The sequence below is a fragment of the Capsella rubella genome, unplaced genomic scaffold (genome assembly GCF_000375325.1).
Source record: "Capsella rubella cultivar Monte Gargano unplaced genomic scaffold, Caprub1_0 scaffold_3, whole genome shotgun sequence".
In the NCBI taxonomy this organism is placed as follows: Eukaryota; Viridiplantae; Streptophyta; class Magnoliopsida; order Brassicales; family Brassicaceae; genus Capsella; species Capsella rubella.
This window is the reverse complement of record NW_006238921.1, coordinates 4,799,254-4,815,419: the sequence shown is the minus strand read 5'-3', so window position 1 is coordinate 4,815,419 and position 16,166 is coordinate 4,799,254. Positions and strand designations below refer to the sequence as shown.

Below are 16,166 nucleotides of genomic sequence, written 5' to 3'. Positions count from 1 at the left end.
GACTCCATTATTATTTTTGTTATTAGGGTCAATTCTACATTTTAAATTTAAAGAAGAATAAAAGATTGATATCCTATAATTAGATATTTTTCCAGCCTTTTTCAGGGGGTCCATCATTTTGATTTAAAGAGTCTTCAAAAGTTGGAATTATAAAAAAAATAAAAATGGTTGGTGTTAAAAAAATATTAATTTTTGAGCAGAGTGGAATATATTTGGCAACATCTACTTAGTATTTTATTTAATATACACTATACTCCATTTTTGTATATATAATTTTTTTGTCATAACTTCATTTTTGTAGACACACGCAGATTTTATTTACTCTCTGAAACAGCGAATCATTGTGCTGTTTACTCTTTTAAGTCTTAACGTTAAATATTTTGGATCTGAAAAGTAAAATACCAATGTACCCATTCCTTCCTTGTCCCTTTTGTGAGTAAGAGACGAGTTTACCCTTTTATTTAATTATTTATATACTTCAAACAGTAATAAAAAATCGAAAGATAAAGGGTAGTATGGGTAACTAAAGAAAGGTCAATGGGATTAGCCGATTAGGCGAGACCTAATTTTGAAATTTCGCTATGTACTGCCGACTTTTTATTTATTTGTTTAATTTAAAATTTAAAATTTTACGCTCTAATTACTTTTTTTTTTTTTTTACACGTTTACGCTACTTCACGTCAACAATGGTGATTTTGGTCTGAAGAACGTTTTCTCTCTCTTGATTTTACTTTCTCTCTCTAAAATAGTTTTTTTTCGACAAAGATAGATTACGGCGGAAGGAAGGAGACACCAATGAGAGAGAGATAAATCGAATCTATCAGCGGAAGCTTACACCGTAGTGAATTAGATACGAAGTTGACTTGAGTTTTGAATTGAAGCAATAGACAAAGAAACAATCTCCATTTCTAGGGGTTTTAGAAGCTTTGAGAAGAGGATGGTGAATTTAGAAAGCAGGGAGAGAGAGACTTGACAATGATAGTAACTATTCAAATGTGAATCGGGAAGAGACTGATTCATCGGAAACAGACGAAGATCTCTCATTTGCTTCACTTCTCAGGTAAGCTCTGATAATGGCCGATCCGAGTACGACTTCACTTTAATTTCAGAGTCTTCATCATTACAATGGCGTTGTTCTTTCTTCTTCTTCTTTTTATTTTTTTTAATTTGAATTTTGAATTCGAATTCGAATCCTGGGTCTTTGTGGATTCGCTTTTTTTTTTTAATTGATTGGGTTTTTTTTTTACATATAAGTCTCCACCATGATCGGAACTAGATCTAGCAATGTGCTTGATTCTGTAATTTGGTAACTTTGGGGTTTCTATAACTGTGATGTTGCTTTATTGCATCTACATGTGATGGACTATGTTATACACTGATGATACTTCTTTTGTTTCGAATTTTCCATGTGGATCCGTTAGTCACGTTTCTATTTCATATCCCTCTGGACGCTTCAAATTCCTCTATAGCATTTAACGTTACAGATGAACTTTGTTTTGCTTTTTACTCAGAAAAAGCTTTTATTGATGTTGTCTTTTCTTGTGGGTAATGTGAAGGTGGCAAACTGAATACTTTGTGCAAAGGGGGAGAAGATGAGACCAGCTATACCTCTTGATTATGCTGTCTTCCAACTCTCCCCAAAGCGGTCAAGGTTATAATTTTAGAGAGTGATTCTTATCTTCCGTTGTTACACTTGTCAGTGTTAGTGGGTTTTTAAGATACTCTTTCATGTTTTTTCTTTCTGGCAGATGTGAATTGTATGTTTCTACTGCTGGGAATACTGAGAAACTTGCTTCTGGCCTGGTGAAACCATTTGTTGCTCACTTGAAAGTTGCCGAAGAACAGGTCGCCAGGGATGTTCAGTCTATCAGGCTAGAGGTTGAAAGCAACAAAAATGCTGGAACTTGGTTTACGAAAGGGACCCTCGAAAGGTTACATTTAATTCTGAACAAGGGATGTTCGAGTCTTGTGGAGCAGAGCTTATCCTAACACACTATTTTCTTATATCTGCTGGCTTCTAGGTTTGTACGCTTTGTTAGTACCCCAGAGGTCCTGGAACTGGTAAGTGCATTGGATGTGGAAATGTCTCAGTTGGAGGCTGCCCGGAAAATATATGGCGAGGTACTTCACCTTTTTTTCGTCCAAGTAACCAAATACTGTGTTAATTGGAATGCTTTTATTGATTTTTATTATATCTTGCTTTAGGGAACTGGTGATCAGAGATCTAGTGCAAAAGGTATGCATATCGTTAACTTGCCTTCTAGTTGTACATTCTGTTACATATATTGTCCATGAAAAATTGTGCATTGCCTCTGATGAGTCTGTTACAATGAACAAAAATTATGATGCTGCAATTCATTCATGGACGCTAGAAAATTATGATGCCCTTTCTGATTAGACTCTTACACTTGCTGAGTTTACAAAATGTACACCTGCACAATCAATGAGGCACCTCTAGAATCTTACTGGCAAATATGAGAAAGGCATCTACAGGGCAGCGTATTAATGGCAGTGATATTTAGAGTGGAGTCATTTTATTGTCTTTTATTAATCTACAAAGGTCCATCAGATATATTCAGTCATATGTTACTCGTTTCTTTCTTGCCTTACATAATCTGGCTAAACTTTTCTTGATTCAGATGGCACAGAAATTACACCAGCAGCTGATGTGACAAAGTAAAGTTTCTTAGTCTTGCAAAGTTCCTTGATTTTGCAATCCTGAATGTGTAACACTGATTTTTCCCCCTTTGTTGATTTCCAGAAAGGAGTTGCTAAAAGCTATTGATTTACGGCTTGCAGCAGTTAGACAAGACTTAGCAACTGCCTGTAATCGCGCATCGGCTGCTGGTTTCAACCCTAGCAGTGTCTCCGAACTTAGTCAATTTGCTGATCGATTTGGGGCCAATCGCTTGAAGTAAGTATTTAGATATCCCTTACTCTACTCTATATTATCTTCTTAGGTTTTCCCTGTCGTTCTGGCCTTTGTGTCGGAAATTATTTGGATCCCTTTTTATACACAAGATGACAACACATCTTCATTTACACACAAGATGAAAACACATCTTCAATTATTTGGCCTTGTCTAATTTATATGGGTTTAAACCGAGAAGGTGGCTGGTGCTGTATTTTAAGTTCTGGCTTTCATAGTTGCAGTCAATGAAATGTACACCTGTATTTATGCATAGGTAGTCCATACAACCAAGGTTTCTAGGTTTATTATTCTCTGTCAGTGATCCTTCTTTAAAAATTTGGAATTTGTTAAACTAGAAGGTTATTTTGGAACACTTACAATGAATAATCACCTTAACCACATGTGTTTAGTCGCGTATATGTTTTATGTTTATGTGATTAGGCTTTCATTCGTACTCTTTTCCATAAACAGAAACCCATCAGGCTCTGAATTAGGTAGGTTTGGTCTGATGGAGACTTGAGAACTGCCATTAGGTGGATGAACATGATTATAATATGACTAGGATGCCTAAGTGGACTACAAAATTCAGTATCAATTTTTTTTCGGTGATCAATAGTCAACCTGGTGAATATCTCATTTTTAGAATAGGCATTTCTATATCTAGGTTCGAAACATATTTTGGCTTTGAACTTAGTTAACTGCCTGTTATGTGTATATACTGATCTCGCTTGGTCTGCATACTTATTGCAGTGAGGCATGCACCAAGTTTATCACACTTTGCCAGAGAAGGCCAGAGCTTATGAGCTCTTGGAGGGTCAATCAGGAAGAAGAAACGATACGTTCGTCATGGGAATCTGATATGTCAATTGATGATCCCAGTGAAGACCCATCGAGAGACTTGGCGACTAACAGAAGCCAACAACATAGGGAATATCAAACTGGTATGGAAGAGGAAAGGGCAACAGGTATCAACTACCGTCAACAAGAATCAAAATTTAAGCCACAAAGTAGGAATGATGAAAAGGAAGAAGAAGAGGAAAAAGGTACTGTACAAAATGAGCCTTTAGTGAGTCAGTCTAGGCAACTCACGAGACGGCTTAGTGTGCAGGAGAGGATCAGCATGTTTGAAAACAAGCAGAAAGAGAACTCTGGAGAGAAAACAGCTGTGGCAAAATCCACTGAGCTGAAAAGACTTTCTTCTGATTTATCATTTTCTGCAGGCATTGAAAAGGTTGTGGTACGAAGATGGAGTGGTGCAAGTGACATGAGCATTGATTTGGGGAATGATAGAAAGGATGATACTGGTGATAGTCCAATCTGCACTCCCTCGTCATCTTCAGTGTCCAAAGATGGAAGTGGTACATCCTCGAAACTATTTGTCGGTTACAATAAAACAGAGCAGAATGGATTGAGCCATGCCGTGAATCCTCACAGGACTGAGGAAGAATGTACTTCTAACAATGGCAGTGACTGGGGAATGGATGAAGTAGAGTCTCAAAATTCAAGTTCTACTTCCTTGCAAAAAGACAAGGAGGTAGACATGAAGGTGCCATCAAGCACAAATAATCAAGTGGGATATCATGGATATTCTCAGGATGGTTTTCTGGAGACGAATCCCAAGTATAAATTCTATGAGAAGAATTCCCGATCCACTTCGGATTACACAGGGAATGAAAATAGAACTGATGAGGCGGACAACAAAATGAGCGATTTTGAATCAAACAGGCAGAACCAGATGCAGTTTAGGGATTCTCGGAGGCATTCATTGTCTACATTAAAGCGGTTAGGTGGAACTGAACCTAACATCACGAGTGTACAGAGAAATGGAGGATCTGCAGAGTCTCCTAGGAAAGATTTAATGCCATTAGACAGGCAATCACCACTAGTTGAGGATCGCCAGAGAAAGACACCGGTTTATGGAGGTTAGTAATGTAAGAGGATAGTAAAATTTTGTTGGTCGTTCGGTTATCTGCATTTTCTTGACTGGATACATTTCATATGTGGGATTCCTATATAATTTAAGCTGTTTCTTATGCTTAGATTATCATGCACTCCCTTTCTCAGTTGTTATGTACGCTTAAAAGTCTATAGTATATTTTTTGCTTACCTGTGTTCTTATGCTTGAATTGATCATGACCGCATAAGTATTCTTTTTATTATTAAACACTTGAGTCTGAGAATAGAAGAAGGACTAATTCTCAATGTGATAACGTACTTCTCTTCTTTTCTTTTAATATCTTGACTTCGACAAAGGGGGAAATTAAGTAATTTTCTGATAATTTTCTTGTTGTACCATCTTCTTTTAGGTTCTGAACAGATGAAAATACCGCATAGTAGAAGAACTGAGACTAGTTCAGCTGATGTAAATACAAAGCCACCTGCAGCCAGTAATAGTGTTTCAGATTTCTCCGAGAGTGATACTCTGACCCAAGTGTCCCTGACAGAGCAAGTTCAAAGGGCAAGACCGTCTAAGGGAAGTCAAGAGCTGAATGACGAATTGAAAGTGAAAGCGAACGAGCTTGAAAAGCTATTTGCTGAACATATGCTCCGTGGGCCAGGGGATCAACCCAGTTCTGTCCGTAGAAGTAAGCCCGGAAAGCCGAGTGAACAGGCTGTGCCTTCACAGCTGAGAAGACCTGCAGCACAGGATCTATCTTCTGATCAAAAGACTCTGGTAATGCCAACTTTAAGCTCTAACGATGAAGACAAGTTCAAAACTCCACCAACAATGAAGATGGTTGTCAACAATAACTATGGAGATGCCACGGGGCAAAAATTCCCAGAAATCAGCTTTTCGGATAATTCTAGGGGAAAGTTCTATGAAAAATATATGCAGAAAAGAGACGCAAAGCTGAAGGAAGACTGGAGTTGCAGAAGGACTGAGAAGGAAGCCAAATTGAAGGCGATGCAAGATATACTTGAACGCAGTAACACTGAGATGAAAACCAAATTTTCTCAGTCTACAGGGAAACGTGATTCAAATGCGCGACGTGCAGAGAAGCTTGTATACTTCAATTCTAAGTTGAGTGCTAAAAAGGACCAGGTATAGAGCATTTCATTCTTCTGAAAGTTTACCTGTGGTAGCTAAAACTACTGAGTGGGTGAAATATTATCCTTGGTTTCCTAATAGTTTAACAATGTGACGACTTGACAGCATCCAGTTAGCTCATTTCACAGTGAAGAAGAAGAGGATGTTTCCAGGAGCACCCAGAATAAAAAGCTACAACAAAATAAAAACAATTTGACTGCTCGAACTACTGCTACACCAGCGTCACGCTCGGCAGCCAAAGTTTCTACTCCCAGTGCTGTTAGGCGGAGAGGACAAGCAGATAAACTTCTTGCACAGTCAGTCCCTAACTTCTCCGAGATCAAAAAAGAAGGGATGAAACCAGCCTCAGGAGTTGGAAAAAATGGTGTCCGCACCCAGGGGAGAAGTTCTATCCGCACAAAGGCTGTAAATGAAGAAGAGAGGTTGCGAAGGCCGAAAAATTTCAGAAAAGGTGCTGCTGAAGCTACTGAGTTGGCGACAGAATTTTCTCAACTGAAGTCAGAGGATGGTGTTTCTGTACCTCTGAATCTTGAACAGGAGCAAAGCGGGAGAAATTTTAACAATTATGGTACTGGTATCAGCTCTGATAATCCGCAGCTGAAGGCCTCAGAAGGATCTGATGCATCAGATGATATAGAGAAAGAGGGGACGGGAGAAGAGCTTGATGACACGGAAGTCGAAGCTTTTACTGATGCAGAAAACGAGATGCCAAGACTAAGTCAGGAGTCTGAAGAATGGGATAGTACTGGGGTTGCAAATGGTGAATCTACTTCTCAGCTTGACTCTGGTTCAAATACTGAGTTACCTGCTTCTATGGGATCTGGGCATCAAACCATGGGTTCAATTCTGGACTCACCCAGAGAAAGTACTGTTCCATGGAATTCGCGAGTGAAGGATCAATATCTAAACGAGGCATCTGAACTTGATGGTTCAGTGGACTCTCCAGTGGGTAATCCTGCTTTCTGGAACTTCTCTTCTCTCAGCCATACAGAGAACGATACAACTCAAATGAGAAAGAAATGGGGAGCTGCTCAGAAACGCGTCGCTGCTGGTAATCCATCTCAAAATCAGAGCCAACAGGATGTGACAAAAGGGTTGAAAAGGCTTTTGAATTTTGGAAGGAAAAACCGTGCGGCTGAGAGTTTGGCTGACTGGATATCTGCTACAACCTCTGAAGGCGATGATGATACTGACGATGGAAGAGATATTGCAAATCGATCATCAGAAGACTTGAGAAAGTCGAGAATGGGATTCTTACAGAGCCACCCCTCAGGTGATAGCTTCAACGAGAACGAGCTATTCAATGAACAAGGTAAACAAACCATTTCAAATCCCATAGTACTCATTGCCTTAACATTCTATACGTAAATCATCCAAAGATGATCTTCACACGAAGCAAATAAGATCTTCACAATGTATCCAAAATCAATGACCTTAACTCTAGAATATATCAGTAGTGGAGTTTAAACGGCTTAGATTTATTTCTTGGTTTTTCATCTTGATCTGAGTCACGGAGGATGATTTTATATTGTGTCCCTGATTTCAGGCCAACCCACTGGCGCACCATTGAGCTTTAAACTGAAGGAAGATCAGACGTCAGGAACTTCTGCAAAAGGTAAGCAATCAAGTGTTTTCCACTCTCAAAAACTCCTAACCTTTTTTGTATCCACATAATCTGAAGAATATAACTAAGCATCTGAGATTATTTTTTAATCGTTCAACTGAGATCTTACTGCCCAATTCACAGTTCTTTATAACCAAGCTGCGATCTTTAACTCCTTGTCATATGCATTTTACTCACTCGTGAGCTTCATGTTTACTGCAGCACCGAGGTCATTCTTTTCACTTTCCAATTTTCGTAGCAAAGGGAAATGATTCGAAATCCGGATTCATAACAGATGTCAGGATCGAAATGAATGAAAGGTAAAAGACTAAAAGATGGCGACGCAGGCACAACAGACACAAGTATATAAGTGAAATATACTGAGGTATCATGTGGTCTTTGTTTCGGATCAATGTATCATTGAGAATAGTGCCTCTTCTCTTCAATATTTCTCTGTTAACTCTCTGATAGTGGTTTTAAAGCCTACATTGTAAATTGTATCAAACCTGAAAACATGTCCATATCGGTTTGATATCGATGTGATTTTTGGTAGTACAAACAAAAGGGATGGCAATGTGCCAATTTTATATTTATCATTTTGACCTTTCAGAAGAATAGAGTCTGGTGTTCTAGCCTTTAAGGCACTGTGCTAGCGACTTTAAATAGTGTCCAATATTGAAACTTGGAAGCTCTTAGATATCATTTAATAAGCAAAAAAGATTGAAGTAATCGACACAGGTTTAGTGAAACGCATCCAAGTTTCAGTAACATTGTTGCTAACTATAGACTTGTGGAGTATGGTCGAAAACTATTATTGATGTAATGTAACAGCATGAGATAAATTCAGAAAATAAAATAAATAATAAACATATATTTTGACATTTCAATAATCTCGTATTTGTGATCAACAAGCAAAAGTGGGCAAAGTAAGGTATATACTCATTACTCACCTTCCCAAACAACCTTTTTTCTCCATCTTCCTCGGAAAGTGACGTGAGATCAAAGTTGACGTGACCCACTATAAAATCACCAAATAACCCCTCCCCCCTTAATAACCTCACCAGTTCCATCAAGGATTCTCAAGGATATCTTAGTCATTCACCTAAAAAGTAAAGGAAATTGGGACAAGAAATCCTAAGTAACATGATCACTTGACTTCAAAGCCAAGTGAAATTTGATGATGATGTTACTTACCTGACATGCAAAGATAGGGAAGATGCTCCATCATCGAGGAACAGAAATTCCAACCTTCCAAAAAAAAAAAAGCAGGAATCTTTCTTTCTTTATTCTCTTTGTTGTAAAAGTTCAATCTCACACTGTTCAGTTTTCAAGAATGGCTTCTCTTACGCCTAGAGTGTTAATCAAGCTTCTTCAGACGATAAACACAAACATCAAGGTTCGAGGGGAATATCGGTCGGTTCTCTTGCAGGTAATCGGTATTGTCCCTGCTTTAGCCGGCTCAGAGCTTTGGCCAAACCAAGGCTTTTTCATCAAAGTGTCGGATTCTTCTCACTCCACATATGTCTCATTGAGGAACGAAGACAACGAACTCATCTTGAACAACAAACTGGGATTGGGACAGTTCTTCTACGTTGATAAGCTTGAAGCTGGGACACCTGTTCCTGTAATGGTGGGTGTTAGACCCATCTCTGGACGCCATCCTTTTGTAGGAAATCCCAAAGATTTGATGCAAATGTTGATACCTAGTGAGACTACATCTTTGCAAGAAGAAAATAACAGCCAGAAGAAGGTGTTGCAATATCTTTTATTATATAATCATCTGATTCTTGAACTTTTTTATTTTTATAAGAGATCTGTTTTCTAATGCAAATTCTTCAGCAGAAAGATGGTGAGAGATCAAACAAGGTGGAGAATCTAAGAAAACATCAACCTTTTGTAATTAAGGAAGAGAAGACAGGTGTGGCTTCAAGATACATGAAAGGTATTTCAAACCCAAAGACAAATGGATCAGATTCGAGTAGCGGCGGTAGCAACAATGAGAGTGAGACTGGATCAATAATGGCCACTAAGAAAGTTGCTGGATTGGCTAAAGGCAAGCAAAGGGAGCACACAAATCAGGTGAGTCTTCTTCTGATAAGTCACAACAGCTCTTAGGATTAGAACATTCCTAAATTTAGCGTATTGCATTTGGTTAACCTGTTATCAACATATATGTGCATAGGCACGTCAAGCTGGTCCTCCACAATCTCGTCCTTCGACAGCTCTAACAAAGGCAGAGCCAAAGAAACTCTCTTTGAGCTCCACTGTGAATTACATAACTAGGAAGAGTAGCTCTTCCGAGGATGCATCATGGAGCTCTCTGCCTATTAATCTATCAAAAATGGGTAAAGTACGCTTTATATGATCTCTGTATCTCTCTTTTTGTGTTTTGAATCATCCCCCTATGAGCTCATCGCTGATAATCTCTGAATCCAAAGGGAATGCTGAGAAGGAGAAATATTGCTGCTCTAATTGCCACAGAGGTGCAAAGAGAGGCATTAGCTGCTTCACATCTTATCAAATGTATCAGGCAAGTTACATTTGAAACCAAACCTGCTCCATCCATCATGGAGAATTAGAATAGAAAATATGATAGAAATTTTGTTTGTCTATGAAAAATTGTCTTTTGCCTAATCAAGAAAACAATGATTTGCAGTATTTTTGCTGACCTCAGCTCAAATTCTTCCCCTAAGAGTCCACATACCTCTCTCAGAAACTTCTTCACCCTGCAGAGTATCCTTGACCAAGCACAGGTCACAACTGCAGCACCAAAAGATAAACCAATCCAGCCAGTGAATATTAATTCATTATGCTTGGAACCTGACAAGTTGAGAAAAAAAGCTAGTCTAACTTCAAGCAGAGCCACACTGAAGCCTTCTAAAGCTCTAACAGAAGCCGAAAAGCTGGAATGGGTCAAGGGAAATGGCACAGAAGAGATAAAAGAACTGAGAAACACTTTGAAACAAGAAACGAGAAGCTGGTTTTTGAAATTCTTGGAAGACGCATTAGATACTGGATTCCATGCCAGTGTTTCGGAGAAGAAAGGAAAAACCAAAGGAGCACATCCAGCGGAACCAGAGAATCATATTACAGAGACATTATCCCAACTTAGGAAAGCAAATGAATGGCTGGAAAAAGTTAAAAGTGATCATCATTCTAGTGATAGTTCTTTGCTTGAGAATATAGAACGATTGAAAAAGAAAATATACTCTTGCTTGCTACTTTATGTAGATTCAGCTGCATCAGCTATTGGAGTATAGGTAAGCTCGCGTCTGACAAGACAACCGATCCAATGGGAAAATTTGCTTAGCAACAAGAACGAAACAACTTCACAAATCGAACTAGAGCCAAAGTTATACACATTGTTTGTATGCTAATTTATTGTGTATAATAGAAACAGAATCAGACATACAATATGTTAATATAATAAACACGAGTTAATCTTTCAGGTCACAAGTGGGTTTTCTATCTACTGTCTTCATCTTCTGGAGTAGCCGCAAGGCATAGTGAATCTTTTCATCACCAACTAAAAGAACTAATTGAAGTCAAGAGGAATATGAGGCGGCTAATTTCGAGAAGATCAAAGGATAATTATTTTGCCAAGACATTATGATATAACTCAAAATATAATCATAACAAGTGTAGGTACTCAAAATATTTTTTTTCCAAGAAAAAGATATAAAAAGCAGGTTATGAGCCTACAATGTGTACAAGCTCAGGCACCCCAAAACAGCTTAAGATACATTACAAAAGTTTCTAGCTTGTGGTTAATACTTCCTAAAAGTAAATTTCAGGCGACCAGGGTGGGACTTGGTTCCTGAACCAAAACCTTGTGGCCAGTATCTTCAAGAACTGATTTTTGGTTAATACTGCCTAAAAGTTAAATTCAGGCGACCTGGGCGGAGACTTGTTTCCTGAACAAGAACATTAGGGGCAGTATTTTTGGTAATTGATCTCACGCCATGTAAGACATTTCTGGATTTACCACCAAACAGTAAAACATCTCCAGACTCCAAGACTAACGTTTCTGCCGCATCTTCATCCCACTGATCACCATACAAGAACTCGGCTGAATCTCCAATAGAAAATGAAACAACAGGTAATCCTTTCTGAATGGACCTTTCGCTCTCATCTTTGTCCTGAAACATCAAGGATTTACAACTAATGATGCAATTTCCTTTAAGCTTTATGAAATAACAAAGTTGTTTGAAATACTAACCCGATGGAGACCAAGTCTCCCGGTGGATGTGTAGAAGTTAACAATACATATGTCTGGTGACATAAATGGTATTATAACTTCCCCCCTCTTTTCATTTGAATTTGAGGCAGCTAGGGACTGCGATTCTTTAATTGCTTTCTCAACAAACTGATAGAATTCAGCTGGAATTTTTGGCGGATTAGAACCATCAATGGGTCGAACTTCTCCATATCGAGATGTTTCAGGGTCCCAGTTTTTCCCAAGGCACATCATTTTCAAGTGCATTTTCGCTTCATCCCTATAACCTGGTTGATAGAAGCCACCTTCACCCAAACCCAGCTGACGGCATTTGTTCACAATCATCACCTACAAAGTTTCGAGTTCAAAATAAGTGTACAAATGATGCATACAAGATTAGAAAGATAACCAAACACGTGCAGAAAGAGGGAATAGGGACATAGAAAGCGTACTTACTTGATCATCGATTGACAAGTAATTCTTGAGAAGTACCATTCCAGGTCTAATCACAATTCCAGTGTACCCTTTAGCTGCTTTCCTCTTTTCTCTGTTCATTTCCAACCGAGAGGGTTTTAGTCCTATCCCCTTCTTCTCGAGAAAGAGATCAAAAGGTCTTGTGCTGCTTTCATTTGAAGAGTTCTCTGCAGCGCCAGACTGTTGAGCAGTACTACTCTGATCCTCAACACTAGAAAGCTCAGTTTTCTGATCACTTAAGGAAGACAGAGACTCCTGGCAAGATAACGAAACATCTTTCATCCTATTGACAAGACCACAATGCACTTTAGCGCCATCTTTGTCCTTGCATTCGCTAGAGACAAACGACTCTCCACTGAAATTTATGTTCTTTGAGCTAGACGAACCAGATGATTGCAAAAGATCTTTGTTATCTTCAGAAACCTTGAGAGCAGCACCTTCCTCAGGTTGCTTGGTAAAACCTATCTTATCCTCATTGGACTTGTTAGCGTACACTTGCACTGGAGTGTGTTCATTGCCGCCACGCCCAGAAGTATCTCTAGGAGACCATGATGGTGAACTTCTTCCTCTCCCTCGAGGTCCTCTACCCCTACTACCAGAAGAATCATCCAAAGACCTATCAATGGAAACCTGTAGATTACAAAGGAAATATATTGTGCTTACGAACCATAACATTAATAAGAGCACGCAACAAGTAAAGGTATCAAGCGATTCCAATTACGGAACAACACAAACATTCTCGGAAGCTACCGGACTTTCGCTTTTCCGACGGTACTCCATTTTCCCAGGTGTCGTAAAAGGTCCTCGAGAACCCCTACGGCCACCGGAGCCCTTAGCTTCGCCGCGATTCATCGATTTCATCCCCAATCACTTTCAAAAGACAGTAACTTTAGAAGGTACAAGTAGAACTGAAGCTGATATTCCGATGTTCCCTTTTATAATCGGATTCAGTTTCTCAAGGGTTTAAAAATTGCAACTTTGCAAAGAGACTCTTCGGTTTCTGTGAATTGTACTGACAAGTAAAACCCTCCGTTGGAAAGTTCAATCGCCGTTCACCGTCTTCGGCGGTGCTGACTCAGCATGCCATGTCATCACTGGATACGCTGACATGGATAATCCACTAAACAAATAAGCCCCAACCAGAACCTTTTGGGCCAATAATATTCCCCAATAAAGCCCATTGCCAGAACGAGCGGGCAAACACTCTAAGTCTAGACAAAGCAGCAGTATCGACTTATGGGAGAGACTCTGAATCTTAAGGCATATTTAATAATTTATTAGTCAGATAAAAACTAAAACATCTCTTTTCTTCTTTTGCGACACCATTTTGTTCCAGGGATTTGCTCCTACCAGAGACTTGAAAAAGAAGTTCAGCTTTTCTTTATTTTGCTCTGTTTTTTACAATATGTGAGTACTTCTACTTAACCCTCTCTTTCGGTCATATATTGTATGGTTTAATTTTTAGTTCCGAGTCTCTTTCTTGTTTCCTGTGACTTAAAGATTCAACTTACTACTTCAAACAAATCAAGTCTTGTAATGGATCATTGGTTTAGGCTTGATGGTCCTTATTTTTTTGACCATCAAAGAAATGATGCTTAAGAATTTTGATCATTTCTAGTTAATCTTGATGTAGGAGCAAGGTTCTTGCATGATTGTTAGAGAAGTGTTGTTTGATTGTCAATTTCTTTCCTTTGTATGATATCTGTAGATTAGATGGATCAAATTGTAAACGTGGATGAGTTTCAAGAACTGGCCAAACAGGCCCTTCCTAAGATGTACTTTGATTTCTACAATGGAGGAGCAGAGGATCAACACACTCTCAAGGAGAATGTTGAAGCTTTCCGTAGAATCATGTAACAAAATCCATATTAATATCCATTTCGGTGGGGGATGCCATATCTTCATCGTCTGATATGTTTGTTTGCTTGATTGATGTTCAGGTTTAGGCCTAGGGTACTCGTTGATGTGAGCAAAATAGATATGTCCACCAGAATATTTGGGTTTCCTATCTCAGCTCCCATCATGATTGCTCCAACAGCAATGCATAAGTTGGCTCATCCTGAAGGTCTGTTGTTAGTCTATGTTCATAACTAGTTGTCAAGTGTCAACACACAAAAGTTTGCAATTTCTGCATTTTGAGAATTTTTTATTTGATATGTCTTCTATGTTAGGAGAAATCGCCACTGCCAAAGCTGCGGCTGCGTGTAACACAATCATGGTATACTTGTTTTGCACTGTTTGGATTTCAAGGTAATATGATTGTAGTGTTTTTTTTTTTTTTTGGTGTGATCTCAGATAGTATCATTCATGTCTACTTGCACTATTGAGGAGGTTGCGTCAAGTTGTAACGCTGTTCGGTTTCTTCAAATATATGTAAATAACAGAATCTTAAAACTTTTAGCTGCTTTTGTTATTTTCTCCAAAATATGCTTCCTTGGTGTCCGGCCTGAGGTCTCTAATATATTTTATAGGTGTACAAGAGACGTGATGTAACAGCTCAGATTGTTAAAAGAGCTGAAAACGCTGGATTCAAGGCTATAGTTCTCACTGTTGATGTTCCCAGACTTGGTAGAAGGGAAGCAGATATAAAGAACAAGTAACACTCTCCATTACTTTGACCTTCTGGGGACATAGATTTCCTACTTTGCTTAGTCTATCTGATAAAAAGTAAGTTTCTGAAATGATGTTCCAATTTTTCTCTTATATAGAATGATATCTCCGCAGCTGAAGAATTTTGAAGGTTTAGTTTCGACCGAAGTCAGACCTGTGAGTAGAGCTTATGTTAAGGACTCATGAATAGCAAAACCTTACCAGTTTTTAACATGATAATTTCTCTTAGAATGAAGGTTCAGGGGTTGAAGCCTTTGCCTCTAGTACACTTGATGCTTCATTAAGTTGGAAGGTGAAATCTTATGAATGATTCTGTTTGTGTCCTTGAATTCTTAACACAAATTTCCTATGTGACGGCATTCTTTGTAATTTTTGCATTGCAAAATTTTAGGACATCGAATGGTTAAGGTCTATCACAAAGTTGCCAATTCTGGTCAAAGGGTTACTCACACGTGAAGATGGTAAGATCCATGTATCATTGTTTGATATAGAGCATGTACCATACTTTGTAGCAAGTTCAAGGCATATAAAAGAACACTCTGTTTGATGTTATTGGCAGCTCTTATGGCTGTTGAAGCCGGTGTAGATGGTATAGTGGTGTCTAACCACGGGGCTCGCCAGCTTGACTATTCCCCTGCTACGATAACTGTCTTAGAAGAGGTAACCCCATCAAAGCATGCTTTAGAAAAACTTAAAGGGTCTTAATGAACTGAATTTTGTTTCCTAGAACTGCAGGTTGTACATGTTGTCAGAGGTAGGATTCCGGTTTTGCTTGATGGAGGAGTACGACGAGGAACTGATGTTTTCAAAGCGCTGGCGCTCGGCGCCCAAGCTGTTCTTGTAAGCTATCAATGCGATTTAGCATACACATTTTCAGGTTAATCTCTGTTGATGTAACACTTTATAGTTGGCTGATGCAGATAGGGAGGCCTATAGTCTATGGGCTTGCAGCTAAGGGTGAAGATGGAGTGAAAAAAGTGATCGAGATGCTAAAGAACGAGTTTGAGATTACTATGGCTCTTTCTGGTTGTCCCACCATTGATGACATAACCAGAAACCATGTTAGGACAGAGAATGAGAGACTTCACTCTTTGCTCTGAAGTCTGATCCAACAGAATCAGACAGTCGACCAACAGTATGTAATACTGTTCATCTCTCTATCCATATAAATAAAAAGCTCTATTTCAAGACAAGAGACTAGTACGTTCGGACTTTGTTATGATGTTTATTATCTTTTGCTTAACTTGACGGTTATGATAATCCTATGAGAGAGACGGTTTTCTTAGAGTTAGAGATGATCAAC

General features: G+C 38.8%; 4 protein-coding genes across 7 annotated transcripts; 3 read left to right on the top strand and 1 right to left on the bottom strand.

The window, feature by feature from the left end:
• The first annotated feature begins 693 nt into the window (after nt 1–693).
• Nucleotides 694–8,180, top strand: LOC17892663. The gene is made up of 12 exons (XM_006296781.2): nt 694–1,060; nt 1,557–1,651; nt 1,749–1,931; nt 2,022–2,121; nt 2,206–2,236; nt 2,640–2,676; nt 2,762–2,914; nt 3,662–4,833; nt 5,218–5,954; nt 6,066–7,272; nt 7,507–7,575; nt 7,786–8,180. Exons 2-12 carry the CDS (start codon nt 1,593–1,595, stop codon nt 7,833–7,835), a joined length of 3,798 nt encoding a protein of 1,265 aa, XP_006296843.1. The 5' UTR covers nt 694–1,060; nt 1,557–1,592; the 3' UTR covers nt 7,836–8,180.
• Nucleotides 8,181–8,831: 651 nt separating this feature from the next.
• LOC17891552 lies at nt 8,832–11,104 on the top strand. Of its 2 annotated transcripts, XM_023787033.1 has the most exons (6): nt 8,832–9,313; nt 9,403–9,642; nt 9,746–9,913; nt 10,002–10,093; nt 10,220–10,823; nt 11,013–11,104. In XM_023787033.1, exons 1-5 carry the CDS (start codon nt 8,897–8,899, stop codon nt 10,821–10,823), a joined length of 1,521 nt encoding a protein of 506 aa, XP_023642801.1. In that variant the 5' UTR covers nt 8,832–8,896; the 3' UTR covers nt 11,013–11,104. The 2 variants fall into 2 exon arrangements, with proteins under 2 accessions (XP_023642801.1, XP_006297474.1); XM_006297412.2 differs by lacking the exon at nt 11,013–11,104 and having other exon boundaries at nt 9,406–9,642; nt 10,220–11,006.
• Nucleotides 11,105–11,178: 74 nt separating this feature from the next.
• On the bottom strand, nt 11,179–13,254 carry LOC17893270. 2 transcript variants are annotated; one of them, XM_023787034.1, is made up of 4 exons: nt 12,989–13,254; nt 12,236–12,883; nt 11,783–12,127; nt 11,179–11,702 (listed from the first exon to the last, which is right to left on the bottom strand). In XM_023787034.1, the coding sequence occupies exons 1-4, from the start codon at nt 13,112–13,114 to the stop codon at nt 11,427–11,429; spliced, it is 1,395 nt and encodes a 464-aa protein (XP_023642802.1). In that variant the 5' UTR covers nt 13,115–13,254; the 3' UTR covers nt 11,179–11,426. The 2 variants fall into 2 exon arrangements, with proteins under 2 accessions (XP_023642802.1, XP_023642803.1); XM_023787035.1 differs by having other exon boundaries at nt 13,004–13,254.
• Nucleotides 13,255–13,549: 295 nt separating this feature from the next.
• LOC17892610 (peroxisomal (S)-2-hydroxy-acid oxidase GLO4) lies at nt 13,550–16,150 on the top strand. 2 transcript variants are annotated; one of them, XM_023785755.1, is made up of 12 exons: nt 13,550–13,660; nt 13,962–14,106; nt 14,194–14,318; nt 14,425–14,471; nt 14,549–14,626; nt 14,725–14,849; nt 14,962–15,019; nt 15,093–15,155; nt 15,255–15,324; nt 15,423–15,523; nt 15,599–15,703; nt 15,784–16,150. In XM_023785755.1, the coding sequence occupies exons 2-12, from the start codon at nt 13,967–13,969 to the stop codon at nt 15,961–15,963; spliced, it is 1,092 nt and encodes a 363-aa protein (XP_023641523.1). In that variant the 5' UTR covers nt 13,550–13,660; nt 13,962–13,966; the 3' UTR covers nt 15,964–16,150. The 2 variants fall into 2 exon arrangements, with proteins under 2 accessions (XP_023641523.1, XP_006299043.1); XM_006298981.2 differs by having other exon boundaries at nt 13,558–13,660; nt 13,967–14,106; nt 15,784–15,963.
• The last annotated feature ends 16 nt before the right edge of the window (nt 16,151–16,166 follow it).